This window comes from Lycorma delicatula, chromosome 4 (genome assembly GCF_047948215.1).
Source record: "Lycorma delicatula isolate Av1 chromosome 4, ASM4794821v1, whole genome shotgun sequence".
NCBI lineage: Eukaryota > Metazoa > Arthropoda > Insecta > Hemiptera > Fulgoridae > Lycorma > Lycorma delicatula.
Genome location: NC_134458.1, coordinates 108,577,321 through 108,600,450, shown reverse-complemented (window position 1 = coordinate 108,600,450; position 23,130 = coordinate 108,577,321). Strand labels below are relative to the sequence as shown.

At 31.6% G+C, this 23,130-nt stretch overlaps 1 protein-coding gene across 1 annotated transcript in view; it reads left to right on the top strand.

The window, feature by feature from the left end:
* Positions 1 to 22,001, top strand: part of LOC142322690 (4-aminobutyrate aminotransferase, mitochondrial-like) — a 22,556-nt gene extending 555 nt beyond the window's left edge. Inside the window, exons 3-8 of the mRNA XM_075361770.1 lie at positions 2,295 to 2,462; positions 3,771 to 3,851; positions 7,593 to 7,788; positions 11,988 to 12,160; positions 14,899 to 15,036; positions 21,840 to 22,001. Of these exons, the coding sequence (XP_075217885.1) occupies positions 2,295 to 2,462; positions 3,771 to 3,851; positions 7,593 to 7,788; positions 11,988 to 12,160; positions 14,899 to 15,036; positions 21,840 to 22,001 (918 nt within the window). The remainder of the gene's footprint in view (positions 1 to 2,294; positions 2,463 to 3,770; positions 3,852 to 7,592; positions 7,789 to 11,987; positions 12,161 to 14,898; positions 15,037 to 21,839) is intronic.
* The last annotated feature ends 1,129 nt before the right edge of the window (positions 22,002 to 23,130 follow it).

The window sequence follows — 23,130 nt, the reverse complement described above, 5'->3', positions numbered from 1 at the left end:
AAACTTGAGTTTTTATTTTAAATTAAGCTGCTTAACTTGAAAGATATTTAACTGATCAGAGAACTATTAAATTTTTTTAAAAAAAGTTTGTTTAATATGGGTGTGACTGATCTCTGTGGTAGAGCGATAGCATCTCAGCCTTTCATACGAAAGTCCTGGGTTCGAATCAGTCACGCATGGTGAAGTGATTCGAACCCAGTATTTTTCGTATGCTAAAAAATTCCATTTCCATATCCAATGCACAAGCTTCAGATTTATTTGGTGATATCAAGCCAAAAAAAAAAGAAAGTAGTTCTCTATGTATATTAGAGAAAGAAAATATTTATAAATGTACCATTTGCATTAAAGCAGTAAAGAAAATATTGCATAAGCTATATGTCATTCATTGTAGTCTTGTGTTATTATACATATATTATGAATAATAATATTTACATCCCTCTGATAGCCTGTGAGACTGAATGGTAGCCACTCTGTCCTGCATCAGAAGGTTCTGGGTTGAAATCCCAATCAGACTTGGCATTTTTTACATGCTCATCTTGGAAAAAAGGATCACTGTAATTCAGTATTAAGCTTAAATTAAAAAATTAAATAAATTTATAAATTCATGAGAACAACACATACCTAAAAAATGGAAAATACCAATTTATTGACACATAATAAATCATTTATGTGCTTAACTGTAACTGTGTTCTATGACAAACCTATTAACTTTGGTTTACTAACAAATTAAAAAAATACCAATTTTATTAAGATAACTAACATATTACAAAAAAAAGCGCCATATTAACGAAGGATGTACAGAGACCTATGTCACATATAAACAGAAAACTATATTCAACCAGGTTACCAATTGATTCATTTATTTCTAGCATCCTGGCCAAGATATTTTAATATTAGCTTTTCTTGATGTTATGGTAATAAAATGATCACAGAATAACACCCATACAGTTGCAATAAGGTTTTCTGGAGGAAGACAGGGATATATTTATTAGTATTCATGAATTCTGCAAAGTTTGTGCGAGACTGAACACTGGCCATGCAGCCCAATAAAATTAAAGCTGAAAGAGTTTATATTTCTCAGCAACTTTTGTAATGAAATGGTCACAAAATACTGACACAGTATATAAATAACTGACATAGTAAATTATAGTATTAAATTATGAAAAAGGTGAAGACTAAATGATGAATAAATGATGATTGAAGATTTAACTCAGGTTACTGTAAGTATAAAAGAAAACTATAATTTCTTTTTACAAAGAAATTTTTTTTTAAAAAGACAAATCATCTAAGGAGCAGTCGCAATCATTTATTATTAGATAAAATTTGTAACTAATTCCTCCATTTGTAACATAATTTAAACAATAAACTTGAGTTTTTATTTTAAATTAAGCTGCTTAACTTGAAAGATATTTAACTGATCAGAGAACTATTAAATTTTTTTAAAAAAAGTTTGTTTAATATGGGTGTGACTGATCTCTGTGGTAGAGCGATAGCATCTCACTAGTAAATTATAGTATTAAATTATGAAAAAGGTGAAGACTAAATGATGAATAAATGATGAAACTTGGATCTGTCATTATGGCCCAAAGAACCAAAGTCAATCCATGAAATACTGCTATAATGCGATGGGTTGAAAAATGTAAAACTCAAGTCTCAATTAAGTCATAGACTGCATTTTGAAATTCCAAAGGAGTTCTTTTTGCAGATTTTCTTGATAAGTGGAAACAAATTCTCATTATGTTAAACAGCTTAAAAGAAGAATCAAACAGGTCAAGGTAAGAAATAAAACACTACTACATGACAAAACCAGTATTTTTCAGTGTTCTTAATTATGATCCATAACTAATTCTATTATTTTCTAGTAATTTATACCTGAAGGTGAAGGCCAGCAACTTCTGCTACAATTAAGTGGTGAAATCTTAGTAGTGGGTAAATTATTTTGAAAACAAAACAACTTATTTCTTTCAACAACAGATTACAAAAGCTGAATAGATAATTATGTTTTAAAAATAAAGTTTAAAAGTATCCCATTTTTTTAATTTAATATTACCTCTTTATTCATTATTCATTTAAGTGAATTCAAAACTCTATCCCTTCATACTACACTATGAAAACAAAGTTAACAGACTATTATATAGGCAGTACATGCTAAATATATTACATACTGTATGTAGCTATCCTTCATTATACAATTTATTATTAAATAAATTATTAATGTTAAATAAGATGTTCAAAATAATCATTATATTATTTTTAATCATAACTATTTTTAATCATTAAACTATTTTTTTCAGCAAGCAAAATCTGTGCGTTTATTTGCAGACTATAGTAAATCAATTGGAAACTACTTAGTAGATGTGGATGGAAATGTATTTCTTGATTTACTGATGCAATTTTCATCTTTACCGCTGGGATATAACCATCCATCAATATTAAATATATTTAAAGACCGTAAAAATTTAGTAAGTAGTTACTGCCTAAGGAAAATATATGGTGTGTGTGTGTGTGTGTGTGTGTGTATGTGTGTGTGTGTAGGTGTGTGTGTAGGTGTGTGTGTAGGTGTGTGTGTAGGTGTGTGTGTGTAGGTGTGTGTGTGTAGGTGTGTGTGTGTAGGTGTGTGTGTAGGTGTGTGTGGGTGGTGTGTGTGTAGGTGTGTGTGGGTGGTGTGTGTGTAGGTGTGTGTGGGTGGTGTGTGTGTGTAGGTGTGTGTGGGTGGTGTGTGTGTGTAGGTGTGTGGTGTGTGTGTGTAGGTGTGTGTGTGTGTAGGTGTGTGTGTGTAGGTGTGTGCGTGTGTATGTATGTATGTATGTGTGTGTATGTATGTATGTATATATATATATATATATATATATATATATATATATAGTGTGTAGGTGTGTAGGTGTAGGTGTAGGTGTGTGTGTGTGGGTGTGTGTGTAGGTGTGTGTGTGTGCGTGTGGAGGTGTGTGCATGCACAAAATGGATTTTTACCAAGATAAATGTATTAAAAAATAAAAATATACATAAAATTTTATTTAATATATTTATTAAATACTAAAAAATTTAAAGTAAATACAACAATGAATCTTAAAAAATGTATTTTCGTTTTTTATGGTTGATTGTGCACATTAATCTTTAATTTATATACTCTACTTACCTATCTAATTCATCTTTATGAATTTTTCATAAGATAAACATATTCATTTATGCTGCCATTAAAAATAATGATCAGGATAAAAAAAGTATAAATGCTGCTGCTTACCTTCAGGTCAGCTATTTAAAATATAAAAGGGTCAAATTTATAAAGATATTTTGGAGTTAAGATATTTTTATATTTAATTCATTAAAATTCAGTATATAAAAATTAATATGTATTTTTAAATTATAAATGTTTTTTAACATCTCCTTTGTTAGCTTTATTTATTTCCTTAAGTTTTCAAAATAATTTCAGTGAAAATAAAGTTGTAATACCTCTGATGAGAGTACCTTTCAAAAATATTAAGGAAATAGAAAAAAATAACTAAATAAAAAAGAAATTAAAGAACAAATATTATTTTATATGTAAATTTAGTTTATATATCTTTATATAAAAGTACATATATTGTGTTAAATTTAAAGTAAAAAAAGCCCCCGTGTATTGCACAACCTAATAAGATATATTATTAATTCCAGTGTTCTCTCTTCTATCACATAATTTAGCAATCTAAATGTGATTTAGCAATATCTTATGTAATTCATAACCAAATTTTTAATTTGAATATGCATACATTTTTCTGCTTTCTTCATTACAGTTGTCAATCGCGAACCAGCCAACTCTTGGGGCATTTCCTCCATCTGATTATCCTGAAAGCATATTATTTATTTTAATGTCTGTAAGTAAAAGCAACATATATATATATATATATATATATATATATATATATATATATATATATATATATAGTGTGTGTGTGTGTGTGTGTGTGTACAGTATTTCATTTTAATTTATATTAATATATTTAAAATAATTAAAAGTAATTAAGTGATATATCCACCTTTTTTTTTATTTTCCATTGGAAGTGGGAAAAATTCCCTGAACCAAATGCCCAGCAGCCTGCATATACTGATTGTGCAAATTGATGTAAAGGCATAACATCAGCACCACCCATGTCACAGGCACACTTCTCATTCACACCAATATTTACATAACACATTCAGACATTATTTACTCAATATTTGCGATTAATATATACAGCTCAAAATTTACATTATAGCTATGCTGGCCTCAGACAGCAGGAATGTGTCTGAGGCATTGATGACGATAATGCTGAGGCACCCCTGCCACCTGCCCTAAAGGATGGCACCCATCACCATCCTCAATGACCTCTCCTTGTCCTCCTCATAGTCCTCCTCCATTAGTTTCTGCTGAAGCACCCTTATAAAATACCAGGCACATGGTATTTTATAAGGGTGGTAATGATCCATCACTGGGAGAAAACATCAACCGCATGACCCCCACCCAGCAAGTTCAATCATCACACTGTATCTCCTGCCTCCCTCTGGAGCACACAAAGAAGGAGCGCTTCACCATATCCACATCATCACAGCACTGGTAAGCTCTATGCTCCTGATTCCATTCCTATAGCGGATTTACATAACACATTGTCACTATTTACAATTAACAATATTTATATTTACAGCTCCAAATTTACATTATAACTGACTGTCTCAGACAGCAGGAACGCATCCTGCAGGAGCCACCGGCGACAATTGCTAGGCACCACCACCACCCCCCCACCCCTGAAGGCTGGCGCCCATCGCTGTCCTCAACTGATATTTCCATTGTCCGCCTTAGTCCTTCTCCATTAGTTTCTGCTGTAGCACCCTTTTAAACCACGGGGCACACGCAGTCCATCCCTCACTGGAAGAGAGCATCTCCTGCCTACTTCTGGGGCACACAAAGGTGTGCTCCACTGTATCCATGTCATCACAATACTGGCACGGCTCTGTGCACCTCTTTCTGATCCTACAACGGTAGATCTGAATGACCCATGACCCATGACCCAACAATCACTGAAGTCAGAAGTCCACCTCTCCATGCAGTCTATTGGCCCAGGCACCCACCTCCAGGATCAAGGTGTAGGTCCAGTGCCCCTCCTTCGCACTCAAACAGCATGCACCTTCCCCCACCTCTCTTGTCACTCAAACAGCATGCAGCCCATTGCCTACTCTCTACCATCTGTGGCTCTCTTCTCTCTTTGATCAGCAAGTCTAATGGTGTAATACCAGCCACCACCAGTGAAGCATCCAATTATACCGTCCGGTAGAGCTGCACCAGCCTCCTATATATGCCATTTAGTCTCCAGGCATTTCTCCCCACTCCAAAGGCCTCCCACCATACTGGTGCTGCATATAATATCGATACCAAGGTAGATGCCATTATTCTGCGCTTGAATGTTATAAGACCCCCAGCATTGGCCATAAGCCTCAGCAATGCCAAGGACATCCTTTCTGCCTTCATGGCCACTTGCACGTGAAGTGAGAAACCCCTTGACCTATGAGCCACACTCCCGAGTATTTTGCCACTTCTTTCAGGGCGATCATTTCTCCATCGACTTGGATAGCAAAGGGGGTATTCACCGCCACCCCTTCATTGCTACAATTTCAGTTTTCTTAGCTGACAGTTGCAACCGCTGTGTCTGAAGCCATGGGCCAACGCTGCATGGGCACGATGACCTCCTCCCCCTCCTCCCACTCCTCAGACGTGATACTAAAGTTCCTTTTACTGAGGTAAAAATTGTTCCCACCATACTGGTGCTGCATATAATATCGATACCAAGGTAGATGCCATTATTCTGCGCTTGAATGTTATAAGACCCCCAGCATTGGCCATAAGCCTCAGCAATGCCAAGGACATCCTTTCTGCCTTCATGGCCACTTGCACGTGAAGTGAGAAACCCCTTGACCTATGAGCCACACTCCCGAGTATTTTGCCACTTCTTTCAGGGCGATCATTTCTCCATCGACTTGGATAGCAAAGGGGGTATTCACCGCCACCCCTTCATTGCTACAATTTCAGTTTTCTTAGCTGACAGTTGCAACCGCTGTGTCTGAAGCCATGGGCCAACGCTGCATGGGCACGATGACCTCCTCCCCCTCCTCCCACTCCTCAGACGTGATACTAAAGTTCCTTTTACTGAGGTAAAACTGCATCATCCTCAACAAGTAAGGTGAAATGCCTTGCTCCTCAAACTGCTGCAATATGGCCTCTCACCTCACCAGTGCCATCCAGTAAAATGACTAAGGGAAGCTGTCACTTTTTTAACAGCATCCACTGCGCTACTTCCTTTCCGGAGAATCCCCCAGTTCTCCTAACCCCTCCTTCAGCCTGTTTGCCAGAATAACTTCGAAAAGTTTCCCTAGGCTATGTTAGAAAAACTCATTAATAAGTGCCTGCATATCTTTGGCAAATTATTCAATGATTTCTGTAATTACTTTCTCTGTAAGTTTCATTAAAGAAAATATTAAGATTATCATCTACAGTTAATCACATTCATATACTCTTAAAGTATATGAGCCATTGCTCACAGCCACTGATGTTTGTGTAAGTTCTACACAAACTTACATGTAGACGAGAGTATATTGGCAGTGTGTGAGTGGCAGTGCTTCCCTGCACTGTGGGGGCATGCTTAGTCATGACATCTGCATATGCATGGAACAGAACATTGCGAAGCAAGAACTCTGAAATTACAAATTCCATGCAAGCATTTTTATAGTTTTTTTCAAAAATGAAACAAATGAAGATTACCACTGACAATAGCTTGAATATTACTGTACAAGTATTAAAGAAGTAAAGAAAAGAATCATTACACTTTTTAATATTTTCTGAGTGAAAATAGGAAATACTGCAGTTCCACATTGCTGTACACAATCTGTCCCTGCACACAAGTAAGTAGAGGCAGAAACAAGCAAGTTGTTTACTCATACAAGCAAAAACAAGTAAGTTTTCAATATGCATTACAACCACTTTTAGAATATATGAAAATCGTTCTCTTATTACATGCTATTTGTCTGTTAAGCAATAATTTTTGACTATATAGAGAACATAAGTACACTAAGATAAATTTCTAAACAAATGTAGAAATAGCATGATAAGTCAATAGTTTTTATTGATAAGATGCAGTAATAATCAATCTCGGAAATAACATGCACTTATATTTATGTACAATTGAAATTGATGTGTGCATGCACATACAAGTAGTTACAAAAGTATCTGAGGACTGTTTTGACTATCAATTTTATCAGATGCTTTATATCTAAATTTTCTTTTGTTATTTTGGTAGCTTCGCTAGTCCAGATGCAGATTGACATTCTTGAGATAATCAAACCCCCAACTAGCATGTGCACCAATAATATTGTTCAAATCCCAAAAAAAACTTTTTTGAGATTTGAAAAAAAAATCTGAACCTAAACTAATATAAAAGAATGGTTGTAATAACAGCTAATCAGTAATAATAGGAACAATTCACCAAAAAACTTATTTGTACGAAATTTCCATACTTCATTTTTCATTTTTCTTCATATGCATTAAGTGAATTAAAAAGACTACACATAATTTTATTTTTAAATTTTAGATAGCTCCAGTGGGACTATGTAAAGTAATACCAGCAGTATGTGACGCTGTAGCAACTGAAAATGCACTGAAAAGTGCATTTATAACCCATAAAATGAAACAACGCGGTAAAATATCTTTCACACAAGCTGAGATAGAATCAGCGATGATAAACTTGCCTCCAGGTTCAGCTAACGTATCTATTTTATCATTTAGAGGTTTGTTGGTACTATACTTATCATCTAAGACTAGAAAAGTTAAATAATATTTTTACTCAAACTTTAGAGCTCATATTCTTACTATCTTAATTTTAAAGATTTCACTAAAATACATAATATCTAGGTAATAGTTTCATTAGAAAAAATTAGCTTATAAGCTCTAATTCCTGGACATATAAAGTACCATTTATTCTTAAGACATTTAGGTTCAGATTCCATCTCTTCAATATGAGATGTTGTGGGTGATGTGATAGGTTGAAAATAAATAATTATAATTAATAATAAATAAAATTATATAATTATAATTGGTAGAATGATTAGATTACCTTCTTGCGTTCTTTCATTAATTACTGCTTTGATCTTTGACAGTATACTAAAATGAAGACAAATTCTGGTTATTTTGCAAAACATATTTTATAATATTACAAGTAGCATCAATCCTGATGTTACAGTTTATATGGATGAATCTAAGAACAATAATTCTGTTGGTTGTGCATTTGTGGTAGGCAACAGAACATACATATATCTGGCCTCCATAGAATCACCAGCACTTTCATTGTGGAACTGTTTGCTATTAAGGCATTAAGTACTACATAATTAGTTCAACATTTCGACATGTACTTGATTCCATGAGTGCCTTACAGGCAATTAGTGATGTGTACTCCAGACACCCTATTGTTTGTGAGATTCAGTGTATTATTTCGCAGATGACTAGACATAATACAACAATGAGTTTCTGCTGACTCCCCAGCCATATTGGAATTTCAGGTAATGAGCGTGCAAATAGTGCTGCAAAAGATGCTTGTTTTCACTCTACTTTTACCAATTTTGTTTCTAACGATCTTTTCTGTTTTCTGAATAGGGTAGTACATAATGAGTGGCAAAGTGAATGAGATGCTACTATTAACAATAAACTATATCACTATGGAGCTCCTCGTGCAGAAATAACTGTCAAGAGGAGGTTATTATTTGCCATTTATGAATAGGGCACACGAGGCTCACTCATGGATATCTAATGATGCAAACAGATTCACCCCTTTGTGCTCACTGAAACTGCCAACTAACAGTGCACCACATCCTTGTGGCTTGTATCTATTATGCGGTATTGAATTGCAAGTTTAAACTTGGGGCTGATGTGCAAAATATAAAGATAAATATTGCAGACTATCTTGCAATTTATAAAGGCTGTCTTTAATCTTGATTCAAGAATTTAGTAGTTATTTATTATGTAGTCTTTGTCAACAAAGACAAATTTTTATTGTTTTATATTTTTTTTAATGTATCCACTGTGGTTTTTGAGTTTTTATTTTACTTTTAGCATAAAGTTAACAGGCTTTTTCATTTTAAGATGTATTTTTACATTGCTAGGTTTTAGTTTTTAATTGCTAGTTATCTACAACAAATATAAATATACAAAATCATTTTCGTCCAGAAAAACAAAAAAAAAAATGTATCTGTAAAATTTTTTCTGCATCAATGGTATCTTCAATCAATATTCCAACCAACATATAAATTAAATTGTGATTATTGGAGTCACAGCAGTTATTGTCTTAAGACTGATGACACTATTAAATTTTTCTGACCATGCTGATCTGGGAAAAAATTTAATTATAATCTATATATATAAAAATGAATGTTTGTCTGTATGTCTCTTATGCCTTCGCCTTACTAAACCGTTCATCCAATAGCGATGAAACTTTGGGGAATGGTTGCACGCATTTGGACTCTCTGGGTGGTGCTGGGGTCAGAGATATTTTGAAAAGTTGTACTTATGATCTGATTTGGCTCATATTCAGAATATAAAATATATACCTATAATATAATATTTATATTTTTATAAATATATATTATAGGTATTATATACCTAATATTAAAATATATTCTGAATATAATATATACCTAGCAATAGTGAAGCATTGCCGGGTCTGCTAGTATTCATTTAAAATAAAGGGCAGTAACCACCCACAATAATGTAATTTAAAATGGTTGGGAAATATGGGTAACTATCATAAGTTACTAATGTTTGGTGAAAAGAATTTCACAAATAGCCCCATGTTGTGTTGGTGCATTATTTACCAATAAATAAAATCACTTTAATCTTTTACCAGCCAAACACCTTTTGTATAAATTTTTTTATTGTAAACCATGCTTGAAATAAAATAGATAACATCAATGTGTGTGATTTGTATAATATACCAGATGATTAGAATGAAACTGGAAGCATTCATTGGCAACAAAGAAATGACTCGCCCTCTACTATCAAAAATGGAATGTGGATATCCCTTATGCTTGCATGCTGGTATCCTGTAGTGCAGGTTAACTGACAACTCTATTGTATAAGACTGAGAATACATACATTATTTTTTTATAGAATACTCAAAATTGCCAAATGCTGCATTTATCATTTGTTGTTTTTTACTCTACTTGTGAAGTGCTAATTTAAAATTTTGTTTGTTCATTGCTATTGCTGGAAATTAAAAAAAATCAATAAACAATTTTGTTTATCCAGGGTTATACAATTAATCAAGTTTGTGAATAACTGGGAGCTAAAGAAAGAGGAAAGAAAAATTTAACAGGAAAAATTGATGGTTCCCATAATCTTGAAAAATCATAATTTAATGATCAAAATTACATAACTTTAATTATTAAATTAAGGAGTCTATTTTTATAAAATTATAGGAGTCTATTATTATAGGAGTCTATTCCATTTAAAATTATATTTTAATTTGTTAAATATTCACCATTTTTTAGTGTTAATTTGTTTTTATTTACTGATAAGAGTAAACATTTTTGTTCTGGTAACTACTTTTGGACATAAAAGAAGACAAAAATTAAGTGCTATGGATAGTGAAATGTAAATAATTTTAAAATTATAAAATTTGTTATAAATGTTTCTCCTTCCATTGGAAATGGAAACAAAATTACTAATTAGCAAGAAAACTTAGAAAATAGAGATGACATAGCACAGAATGAAAAGCAGAGGAATTTTAATTGTTTTCTTGTTAAAAAGAATTGAAAGTGAGCAACTTAATCACAAAGGAAGAAAAGAGTTGCAATATGGACTTTGAAAAAAGAAGTAACAATTTACATGTTCATTATGTGAAAAAGGGATGCAGCTGGATGGTTCCAAATCAAGATATCTGTAAGATATCTAAAGACTTAAAAAAATTTCAAACAACTCTAATCATTACTTGTTAACCACTTGTCAAGACATTCACTCATCAAAACATTCCCTCATCAAAACATTTTTTTAAATTGAATAACCTTTTCTTATGTTTTGGGTTATTCTTTTGTAACTGAAGGTTTTATTTTATATTTTATAATACAAATATATATATTATATTTTAAAAATAAAAATTTAAATATCACTGATAAATAATAATAAAATTATTGAAATTTTATCAGCTTATAAATAATAAAAAAATTGACAAAATATGATAATTTTTAAACAAGCAGAACTAAATTACTAAATTTTGCAAAACATATTCCAATAGGAAATTTTTTCCAAAACCAGAACATGGAGAAAATAAGGTGAATGATTTAACAACCACTATTTTCACACCAGTGTGAACAGATAAACAATTATTCATAAAGTTGGTCCCAAATGGGTTAAAATAGAATTTACCACTCAAATGTTTTCCAAGAAAAAGTCATTTCCAAGTCAAAAAAAGTCAGTTTTCCAAGACAAGCCTGATTGTTTCTATTCCATATGTTTCATTCCCATGAAGTTTCCATCCCCTAAAGATCAACATTATGATATGCCACCTTATCACTTACATATAACATTGTTTTACCATCTTATCACTTACATATAACAAAGGGTTGACATGAGAATCCTTTCACAAAATTCCAACTGCATCTTCCAAAAAGCATATTGTTGTCCAGTAATTGAAGTACAAAAGAATGCATCTTTAACTAACACTAACAGTTAAAGCATCATCTAGTGGTAAACCTTTCAGAACTTTTTTTTCATTTAAATTTATCTAATTACATAACATAATTAAAATCATTTTGGGCTATTCTACAGATTTTTGTTGGGGGACCTAAAAATAAACAAGTTCATAAGGATGCAATTAAATTAAAATGCAAAAAGAAAAATATAAATTTAATGATATTAGATTTAGATTTATTTACCTAACATAGTCACATTCATTCATTTTCTATACAAATAATTTCAGTGGCGTAATGACTATTAACAGGTTCATTTCATGGCCGTACTATGGGTGCTTTATCAGTATCACATGCGAAATACATTCATAAAATGGATATTCCTGCATTTAACTGGCCAGTAGCTTCATTTCCGGCATATTCTTATCCACTTCAACAGTACAATCAAGAAAACAGTAGAGAAGATGAGAGATGTCTATGTGAGGTAATTATGATCTTATAACTTCCTTTTTACTGTTTTGTTTTATAAATGATAAACTGAATCTCAACTGCAACAATTAGTTACAAATTTGTAACTGGTCCTCCACATTTTGTTCTTTGATTTACGTTTTCCATATAAGAAAAAAATAGAGTTATAAAATATAATAGAATTATTATATAAAATAGAAGTATAATAAATACACTTCTAAAATGTAGAGATTATACATTTCTTCAACTACAGTTCTCTTAAATGAAACTTATTTCATTTATGAACAGATTTACAAAAGTAATTTAAGATTTAAGTTAATAATCTTCATCTACAAAAAAAAAATACTGAATTATGATTTTCCCTAATCTTCAAACATTTATTGCTGTCATTTAGAAGTAAATTACCTCCATTAAAGAGTATTTTAGACTTATATTAGTAAATTTCTTGTTCAGGCTTATATTTAACAATTAAATAATTATAAATTTAGAATGAGAATAATCTGTGAATGAGAATAATCTGAATGAGAATAATCTCTTTCAGAACTAGAGATTATTTATTAATTAAAAATATTAAAGTCAAAAGAATTTAGGCTGAAAGGCTCTCCTATTAATAATGTTATCAGCAAGAAGTTAGGAAACATTACCTTAAGGTCCCTTAAAAAATCCATTTATTAAAAATTGAACTGTTAGGAAAGTATGAATAAGTTTACAAGAATATTAAAGTAGGACTAACAATTAATTAATTTTTAACACACATTATAAAAAATGTATAAATATTCTAAATGTAATAAAAGAAACCACAAAAATATATATACATTGCAAATCAGAGATAATTTGGCAACACTTAACTGGTGCTTTGGCTTTAATGAGTAAAAAATACAGTTGCTGCTACTCTGCAACAGTAAAGAGTTTAGTTTCAATGGAGTCATGGACTAAGTGCAATGTCCTTTTGTTATGACATTTTTTATAAAAATGAATTTTATGTTAACATTAATTTCAAAGGCAGTTTGGTATTCATCACAACTTTCCCTTATTGTTTATGCCATCAAAACTGGGAATCATAATGTTTAAGCTACTTGAAATACATTTATATTAATGGATAAAAATAAATTTTGCAGTATAAAAATGTATCAGAATGAAATGGCAGTGAGAGGCCACTGAATGGAGTTGATATGATTGTGTCCCACCACTCTGGATTACTTCAATTCTTCAAAGCCAGCATTCAGTACATTTCTTCACTCCTGAATAATTCAAGAGCTAATTGCTAGACAACTTATTGATGACTAATGAAATGAATTTTCATTTATTAGATTTTTTAAATAACACTTCTGTTAACAAAAGAATCCACTGTGGTGTTCAATCTCTCCCTTCAGAATTATTGTATTCTGAACATATTATGTCAACTGTTAGATTTGTTCATCATTCTTTTTCACAGAATGTTTTCTCTTCATACAGAATATCATATTTTCATTGACCTCATAGCAGAATGGTGATAACTCTGCTTTCATCAGGAAGGTTTCTGTGTTAAATTCCAGTCAGGCTTGGTTTATTTAATAAAAAAATTAAATTTAAAGAAGTTCGGGTAGCTGTAATTGGGCATAGGTCTGTAATTATCAGAGAAAGATTAAATTTTAGTGATTAAATTTAAATTTAGTGAGCACATCACTTGGTCTTTCAACTTGTCACTTCCTCCTCAGAAAATCTGAGAACTCTAAATAATTTATTCAATGTATATACATCAATATACAAATCAGAAGTTGAAATATAAAATCTATATTTAATCAAATTTCTGTGAAGATACTAATAAAGAGTGAGCTATGCAACAGACATAGAGGCCTACAGTAAAACTATGATCAATAGGATGTTTTAAAGTTGTAAGGCTTAGTGTTTATCTGTATAAAATACTTTTATACTTCTAAAAATTAGAAAATATTATACATTACATAAAATAATTGATTCACATACCTGTAACATTTAAATTGCATGTATGTGACAGAGAGAAATAATAAAAAAATGGTAATAAAGAAGAAAAAGGTAATGTGATGAAATTTCACAAATTTTTTTAACAATGACCAAATCAATTTGAACTGCTTTGTCTTTCTTCATCTACCAATTGATCTTGCTCATAATTATTTTTGGCAATTTCACACTGAAAAATTTATGCAAACGACATTTTACAGGTTTTCTCGTGTTTACAAGACTGTACCTGTGTTGCTGATTCTGATTCAATATTGTTCCTTTAGGTAAATACAGTTTTCAAGAGTGTAAGAACAAATAATTAATCCAAAATTATTTTGATTTTCACTACGTCATATCTAAATTTATTCATACTTTCATAAATTGTAAACATAATGCATAAATAAAAAATTAGTAAAAATGTTAAGCATTATTTAAAAAGACATATTTACAAATTTGAAACAAGGGCTGTATGACTCTGGTGGAAACTATTATTTTTAACAAGAATTAAAGAAAATAAAAATTAAGACAACCTTCATGGAAAATATTTTTAATTTTGACTGAAAGAGAAAATAGATGAGGAATGAAGTGTCAATTCAGCATAACGATTTTGAATTCATAACAATTTTGTTAATTCATAACAAAATTCATTTTTATAAATTTTTTTCATAAAAATTTATGAAAAATTTTTCACTAACATATGCATGTGTTATAAATAAAAAACCGTTACTTTTATAAAATAATCCAAAATTTTAAATCCTTATTTTTACTTAATACTCACATAATTTTATTTTTTAGGTAGAAGAACTTATAGAGACATTTAAGAAAAACGATAGACCTGTAGCTGGAATAATAATAGAGCCTATACAAACTGTTGGTGGAGATAACTATGCTTCAATATATTTTTTTCAGAAATTGCAAGAAATAACAAAGCAGGTAAATACAGTAGCTATTTATGATTAATGAATAACACAGGTCAACAAAATTAGAACTGATATTAAAAGTAGGTGAATTAGAATGTGTATATTTTATGCTGAATCTTAAAATGAAATCAGTTTTTCTTCATCACCCTCAGATTTAAAAAATAATTGCAATTAAAATTCCTACCTTTATTTTGCAGACATAACATTTATCTTAATTTCTTTTTTCTTATATTCCTAGTGTTCAGTGAAGTGTCTTCTCTTTTTATCATCAAGCAGTTGTCACTCATAGATTCATCCCATCTGCCTTGATAATGTTGTTCCATCTGCAATGTATCTTGGTTAATCCTTTCTCCTTGTTCATTGCTGATATCACCAAAGTTGAAAGGGGAAAGTTCAAATGAGAATGAGAATGTAAAAATGGACTTTCAATGACATTCTGTAACCTAAATTTTTACAGTTCATTTATAAGTTGATCATGGTTTTCAGATTTTTTGTTTGCAAGAAAACCAGTAATGACATCTTTAGGATTCAGTTTGATGTAAATATATTTTCACATGGATATTCCCTCTTTTCATTTGCCTTCACTTAATTGTGAAGGCAAATTAAACCATCTCTTCTAAACAATTTCAGTAAATCATTTCAGTTTCTATATACTGAATTTTAGTATCTTTGTTTAATAAATTCCATTCTTTAAGATGTGATCCTATGAGTACTGCATGTTGTTTCAACATATACAAGTCATGAATTAGGTTGCTCAGTTCTGCTTGTGTGATGAAGTGAGGTCCAGTATTTGATTCTTCTGGAATGTAATTATCTATTGAAGTTGAGGATTCAATGTTTGAGCCTTCTGGGGAATCAATAATTTCTTCCAAGAAATTGGAGCAATCTGGATTGGTAAATCAACACCATGAGGTGAATGAATGTTTGGGTATGCAACACTGATTTTATTGTTTGAACTGAAACCAGTAACATTTGTTAAGCAAAAATATAGCAGTCATCATAATGCTTAGTAGACTCTTGCCGAATCATAGGTATGCCAAAAGGCAAATGCTCTTTTTTTCCTTATAACCACTGGGTTAGTTTAAACGTAGTACTTGATGCAAGTCAAAACAATGTTTGTTTATAAGCAGTTTTCAGCAGATATGACACTGGTTTTTGTTGACTTTTATGGTGAATTCTCCACAAACATAAAAAATATTTGAAGAATTTTTATAAGCCTGACTATTATTCATTGTAAAATTCAAAATGTTAATGAAAAGTGACTGAAATATTTACAGAAATACTTTCTTAATTATAAAAGTAATTAAGTTTTAATTTATAAATACTTAATTACTTAAAATACTTAATTACTTAAAATACTTAATTACTTAAAATACTTCATGCTTAAAATACTTTGAGTGCAATAAAACAGTGTGAAACACACACACAACTTAACAAATCTTGATGGTCAACAAAATAATTCCAAAAGTTGTTCTGTCATAAAAATCACTTTGAATCTTCATAATATGTGTATGATAAAACCACTACCACAATTGAAGAACACAGCAAGTCATACCAAGAGCTGAGCTCATACTGTAGAATTTCATTATGTTGAATTAGTCATTACTTGACTCACCAACATGTCTATACATTTCTGGCTTGACATGAAATCACATAATTTGACTGTTATGTATCAAATATAGGTCTACAGCATACATTATAATATAAATCAGATGTGAATAAGCAAACATACAGACATACTAACTTCTTTGTATTGCTTGTTCCACAAATGATGAAACAAATAAATTGGAGTTGTAACTTAAGAACATTATGTGATGGGTTGTTGCAGAATACACATTCAGATTCAGCATATATAATACTATATAGACTATATAGAACACCTACCAAATGTTATGTTGACCAGTGTATTAGCTAATATTGAAATCAATATCACAGCCTGTGAAATTACTTGGTAAATAAAAATTACCAAATTTCATTCGTTGGCCAAAATTTTTGGCCAATGAATGACAGTTCTGTAACTTAACTACATCTGGGATTCTAGATGTGGACAATAAGCTGCAGCCCTTACAACCTGATAATTCCACACCAGAATATGAAGGGAAAAGCACTATGAAAGTAAAAAAACTGTTAAGAAAGCATAATAAAATACGAAAGACCATGTCATAATTAAGTTTTTTCTGTTCTGAGTGTGAAGTGAGTGTTTTTGTAGTTGATTTTCTTGTTTAATTTTATCTTATCTGTGGTGTCTATGGTGTAATGCCAATTTCCTTCAGATACTCTTATTTCCTGTAACCCAAGGACATTAAAGAATATCAGTGCAGTTGCCCTTTGAACATACTTATTACTTTTTATTACTACTGTTTTAACTACAGCTTTAAAAATCTGATGTGGACACCACATAACTTCTTTGTAGGCCTATTAAATTACATACAACTTTTTTAAAATGAAAACTACATAAAATTTTATTTCATTATTAACTTCTGATATTTTTTCATATATTTTATATTGTTATTGAATTATTATTTATCATAGATTTTTTTACAGTCTAGAGGTTAATAATTAATAATCAATATATTTAAATTAAAAAGAGATGGAAGTCTGATTTGAACTGATGTGAAACAAATATTGAACTGATTTGTCCAAATATTTCATTAACCATTTTATTTGGTCATAACTCTGGAATCAATGAGAGTACTACTTATGATATATCATTGAAAAGCTTTTTTTCCAAAAATACATATTTTTTTGGATTTTGGGCTTTTTTGGACACTCTTGATTAAATTGATTGCAATCAAAAGTGGATATGCACAACTAGATGTTAGTCTTAAATCCAAAATTTCAACATCCTATGACTAAATGTTTTTGAGTTATGCGAGATACATATGTACAGATGTCATGCTGAAACTAGTCAAAATGGACATTTCCATTTATTTCATACAAAGAAGTAAAAATTCACTCTTTACTAGTTCAACATCAAACAAATATTTTTTTTAGACCAAGTACAAGTCAAAAGGTTCTGAACCTGTATGGTGCAAGTAAAGATTACTTTAGTAAGGAGATAGAAGTGCTGCTAGCCTTGACCTTAAACAAATTCATTTTTCAGGTGAGGTTTGTTGTCCTTACCCCATTCATCTACTGTTAAAACAGGTTTTTTTAATGGCTGGCTTCTTCAGCAAGCTGTAGACAAAGAATAAAATTAGTTTCAGAAAAGGTTTTACCAAAGCTGCAACAATTATCTTTTAGTCATCTGTTGTCCAAGTCTCTTATGGGACTGTTTGGGTCTTGCATCCTCCCAGTACTTTTTCATACGTTCTGATCTTTGTACCATTTCTAGTGTTGAAAGTGCTCGTGTTGTGAGTTTTTTCTTATGAGTGTGAAGTGAGTGTTTTTGTACTTGATTTTCTTGTTTAATTTTATCTTATCTGTGGTGTCTATGGTGTAATGCCAATTTCCTTCAGATCCTCTTATTTCTCTGATCCATCTGCATCCTGTCTTTGGTCTTGGTCTTTTTTGAGTTGATATTCTACTGTACTAGCTGCCAGAATCTTGAATCTTGAATCTTGCATCCTAAGATATGTCCAAAGAATCCTAATTTCCTCTTACACATGGTAGCAGTGATGGGTACTAACTCACTGTCCGTGGGTAATCCACAACTGCCCATCTTTCTGGTACTTTTTATTGATGCAGGTTCTTCCATTTCTTCTTTCGATTTTCCCTTGTCTTTTCTGGAAGAGTGTTTCTGCTGTATAAATGGCTTCTGGTTTAATAACTGTTGTTGTGGCATATTTTTACGTTTATTGATAAGCATTTTTTATTGTAAGTGGTACCAGGTTAATTTTGAGCTTTAGCTAGTTTGTTTCTTCTTATTTGGATTGAGGTTTTTTCATTTAGGTTGTTTGTTAAAAAATTATTTCTGAGGTATTATTTCTGAGGGTTACTATTTGATTTTATTTACCATTTATATTTACTTCTTTTAATCGTGTTTGTCTTTGGGACATAATTTCTGTCTTTTCAAATGAAATTTTGAGGCCAATTTTATTTGCAATATTTTGAAGTTCTAATATCTCTGATTTAGATTCGTCAATGTCATTTGCTAGCAGTGTCAAGTTGTTGGTGAAAATAAGACAGTTAGTTTTGATTTTTCTGCCTACTTTTACTTTTGGAAGGAATTTTTTGAGCCATTCCCTCATTACCACTTCTAAAACACATTTGAATAATAGTGTGGACCCCATCGCCTTAGCAGTCCTGCATTGATCTCAAAAGATTTCAAGAGCTCGCCTGTGAATTTTACTTTTGATTTAGTATTTGTGAGGTCAGATTTATCATGTTTATTAATTTGATATGTAGTACAATGTGCCATAGCTTTCTTGAAATCTACAATGTTACCACCATGTCTGTGTTTCATTTCCTGTTGTAATTCATTATTAGTTTGAGACTCACGATCTGGTCTGGACAGCTCCACCAGGGTCTGTCTGAAACCTCCCTGGTGTTCTAGTTTTTTCTTGTTGTGGACTGATACTGTTGAGGATGAGCTTGAAAGAATTTTGTATGTTGTCTAGGAATGAGATTCCCCTGTAATTGCTAGGATCTGTTTTGTCCACTATTTTGTGTAGCAGATGGATGAGGTCTCTGTCGTCCAGTGTTGTTCTAGTAGTTCTTCTTTGATCCAAATGTTGACAAGCTGTTGAAGGGCATTTTTTATGATCTTACTGCATGTTTCCAGATCTCTACAAATCTCATCCAGTGCTTGGTAGACTTCTTTTATTGTAGGAGGGTTGATATTTTCTGGTGGTGTTATTGGGAAGTTGGTGTTGAAGTTTAGGAATTTCTTGATTCTTTACAATTTAGGAGTTTGTTGAAATATTTAGATACTTATTTAAATATTGTTATGGGCTAGTTTACAGTTACCATTCTTTATTAGTAGGGTTGGGGGTTTGTATTTTTGCAGCTGATTTTTGAAAGTTTTGCAGTAGTCCCACGACTGTTTTATTGAATTCTTCAGTTGACTGGGGTCTTTATGGTGTCTTCGTAATCACCTTAGGGTTCAGGTGATTTCTTTTCTTTGTTTACTAGATTTTGGAAGGATATTTCAAATTTTTGGGATTGGTGAAATAGCCATGCTTTTGATGTCTTTTTTCCAGTGTTTTTTATGGGATTTTATTCAGGCTAATTCTTCTGCGATTTAAGATTGTTGACTAGATCTCCCAGGTTTATCCATAATTGTTATTTTTTCGATTGCTTTTTGGTAACTTTCATTCTTGATTAGTTGGGTGGGGTCCATTTTTCTTTCAGTTTTTAGGGGCTTGGTTATGTGTTGCTTTCTTTGGGAAATAATTTAATTTTAACTTGAGTGCATAGTGATCTGAGCCTCTGTCTACTCCTCAGAGGACTTTTTTACATTGATCTCCTTGTGGTGGTGTTAGTCCATGAAGACATGTAGTTGCCATTCTCTTAGTGTAGTTGGGGTGTTTTCAAGTTTTGAGTTTCTGTGGTTTCCTCTTGAAATATGTGGATTTCGAGATTAGGTTGTGGTTTCTGCAGAGATTGACGAGTCCCTGTCCATTTTTGTGTGTTTTCTTTTGGGCAGGCCTCTCTAATTAATTGTCTTTGTTATTTATAGTCGGGTAGATAGTAGGTAGGTAAGTAGTCAGTAGATCCCAGAACATTTGTTTCTTACAGTCAATTTATTAGATGCTTTTAGTATAAGTGTTGAGATTCTTGGGGATTGACTAAGAATTCTTGTATGGAGCTCATTATTTTGAGGATGTAAAAAATGATGTTCCAAACTGTGGGACATTTTTCATCACTCTTCCCAGGTACACCTTTAGTAGTGTCTATATCCTTGAGATTCTATGGCGTCCTGATCAGTGTTTATTTCCTGCTGACCCATGATGAGAATTTTGTGTTTGTCTGTTAGGCCAGTTATTAGTTTTAGTTCATGCAGTCTGCATGGGCAAGTTTACATTGTGTGGGGAAATTCAGGTGCTTTGGTTTGATTTTGGACTTTGTATTTTTCTTGTTGATGTGTGTAGTGTTGGGGCATTCCAATGCTTCCGATCACATATAATCTTCTAAGTGGCAGCCCCACCGTATGACTGAAATTTTTTTATTAATAACTTTTATTAATAAGACTGATCTTTAATCATTCATTAATAATTCAAATGGCTGTACCTTTTGAATCTTGAAAACATATTAACCTAAGACTCCATAGAATGGTGGTAACATCTGAGCCTTTTATCTGGAGGTTCTGGGTTCAAATCTGTCAGGCATATTTTACATACACTACAAAATTTTAATTTCATATTCCCATGCACAAGCTTCAAGGTTATATGGTAAATTCAAAAAAAAAAACTTTCATTCAACAATATACAGAAAAAATTGCAATCTGACCTTGATAGATACAGAACTTCAATTTTATAAAAACAAAATAAGAAAGTTCTTTAAATATGTTAATGATCTTAAACTTCTTATGAAGTGTTTAATAATTTTTAAATTCCTTTTTTTCAAACTTCCTTTTTTTGAAGTTAATATGTAATCATTTTATTCCTTTTTTCAAACAAACCATAAATAAAAGCTTGCAGTTATCAATAATGTAATAATAATAATAATAATAGTATTTATGAATTATAATGTGGCCTAAGGTTAACAAATATCCAATTTCACCATAAAAATATGTTAACATTCTCACAAAAAAAGTTTTTCTCAACAAAAAACAATATATATTGGTAAATTATTAGTGAACAATAAAGATCATGTAGACATTATTTTAAAAATCTTGGTAGATACTAACACTAATCAATTTTTACATTTTTTCAGAATTCTATACCATTAATAATGGATGAATCTAACACTGGTGGTGGAGTAACTGGTAAAATGTGGTGTCATGAACATTTTTCTCTACCATCACCACCAGACATGGTAATATTTGGCAAACTGGCACAAGTCTCTGGTGTCTATTTAAAACATGAATATATGTAAGTTAATATATCAACAATGAGTATAATTTCATTTCATTTCATCTGTTAAAAAGAGTCCTGAACCTAGTAGTCATAGTGAATTTAATACAGTAATAGTCATGTAAATTCATGACTATAATGAATGTAATGTCATGTAAGCAACGATGACATTTGACAGCCTTTGTTGTTTACAAAGTTGAATAACACTATTATAGTTGATGCAGTTAATGACAGTTTTATTGCAGTTTAAGATTTTTTTCACAGTGGATGTCACAGAAGAGGGCAGAACATTGTCAGAATCCTTGAGGCAGCCAAAGGATTCTGTGAGAGCCTGTCAAAAATCTTTGAAACCATTTCGTGTTCGTTTGTGAAAGAGTATTAAGTATTTTACAGAAAAGAAAAGAAATATTAGTGTGCAGAGAATAGTTTTCTGAACATTTTGGTGTTTTTATATTTAAAATATGCTTAAGGAATGAGTAGATATAGAATTTAATCTTTTTCAATAGAAATATAATGTTTAACACTAGCCATATTGATAACAGGGAGTTGGCTTAGGGTTGCCGTCTTCTTCGTTTAGTATGTGTTCGTGTGAGATTGTGTTAGTTGCCAGTCTAGCTGCTGCTACTGGTACAGAGCGGATCATTTGATGCGCCGACCGGATGCGCGCCAATGACTTTCTCCTGCTAAATAAAGAATCCTTTTTTTACTGCTAAATATTAACTAAATTTTAACTGCTAGATATTTTTTCTTTTATTAATAAAATTAATTAATAATAATAAGTAAATAAAAATAACCTACGCTTATAAATTACCTGTAAATTAATTGACAACTGGCTACTTCTAGCGAGAGGGAGTCAGTCGCCTTGCGCAGCCTCTGTGAGCACATACAATAAACAAACGAACAATCACTCACATGAACTATGAACATGTGTGAGAACATTTAAATCTTTTCTTACAGAAATATTTAAAGCAAATATACATTTCTTTTTAAAATTACCATATTTATCTTCATCTTTACAGTATGCATATAATAGCAAGATAATTAATTTCCTTTCCGGTGGTGGGGGGGGGTTGGTGTGGTGGAGCTTAGTTGGTAGGGCATAGAGGCACACGTACGTTTCTTAACATCTTGTGGAACCTGTTAGCGACCAG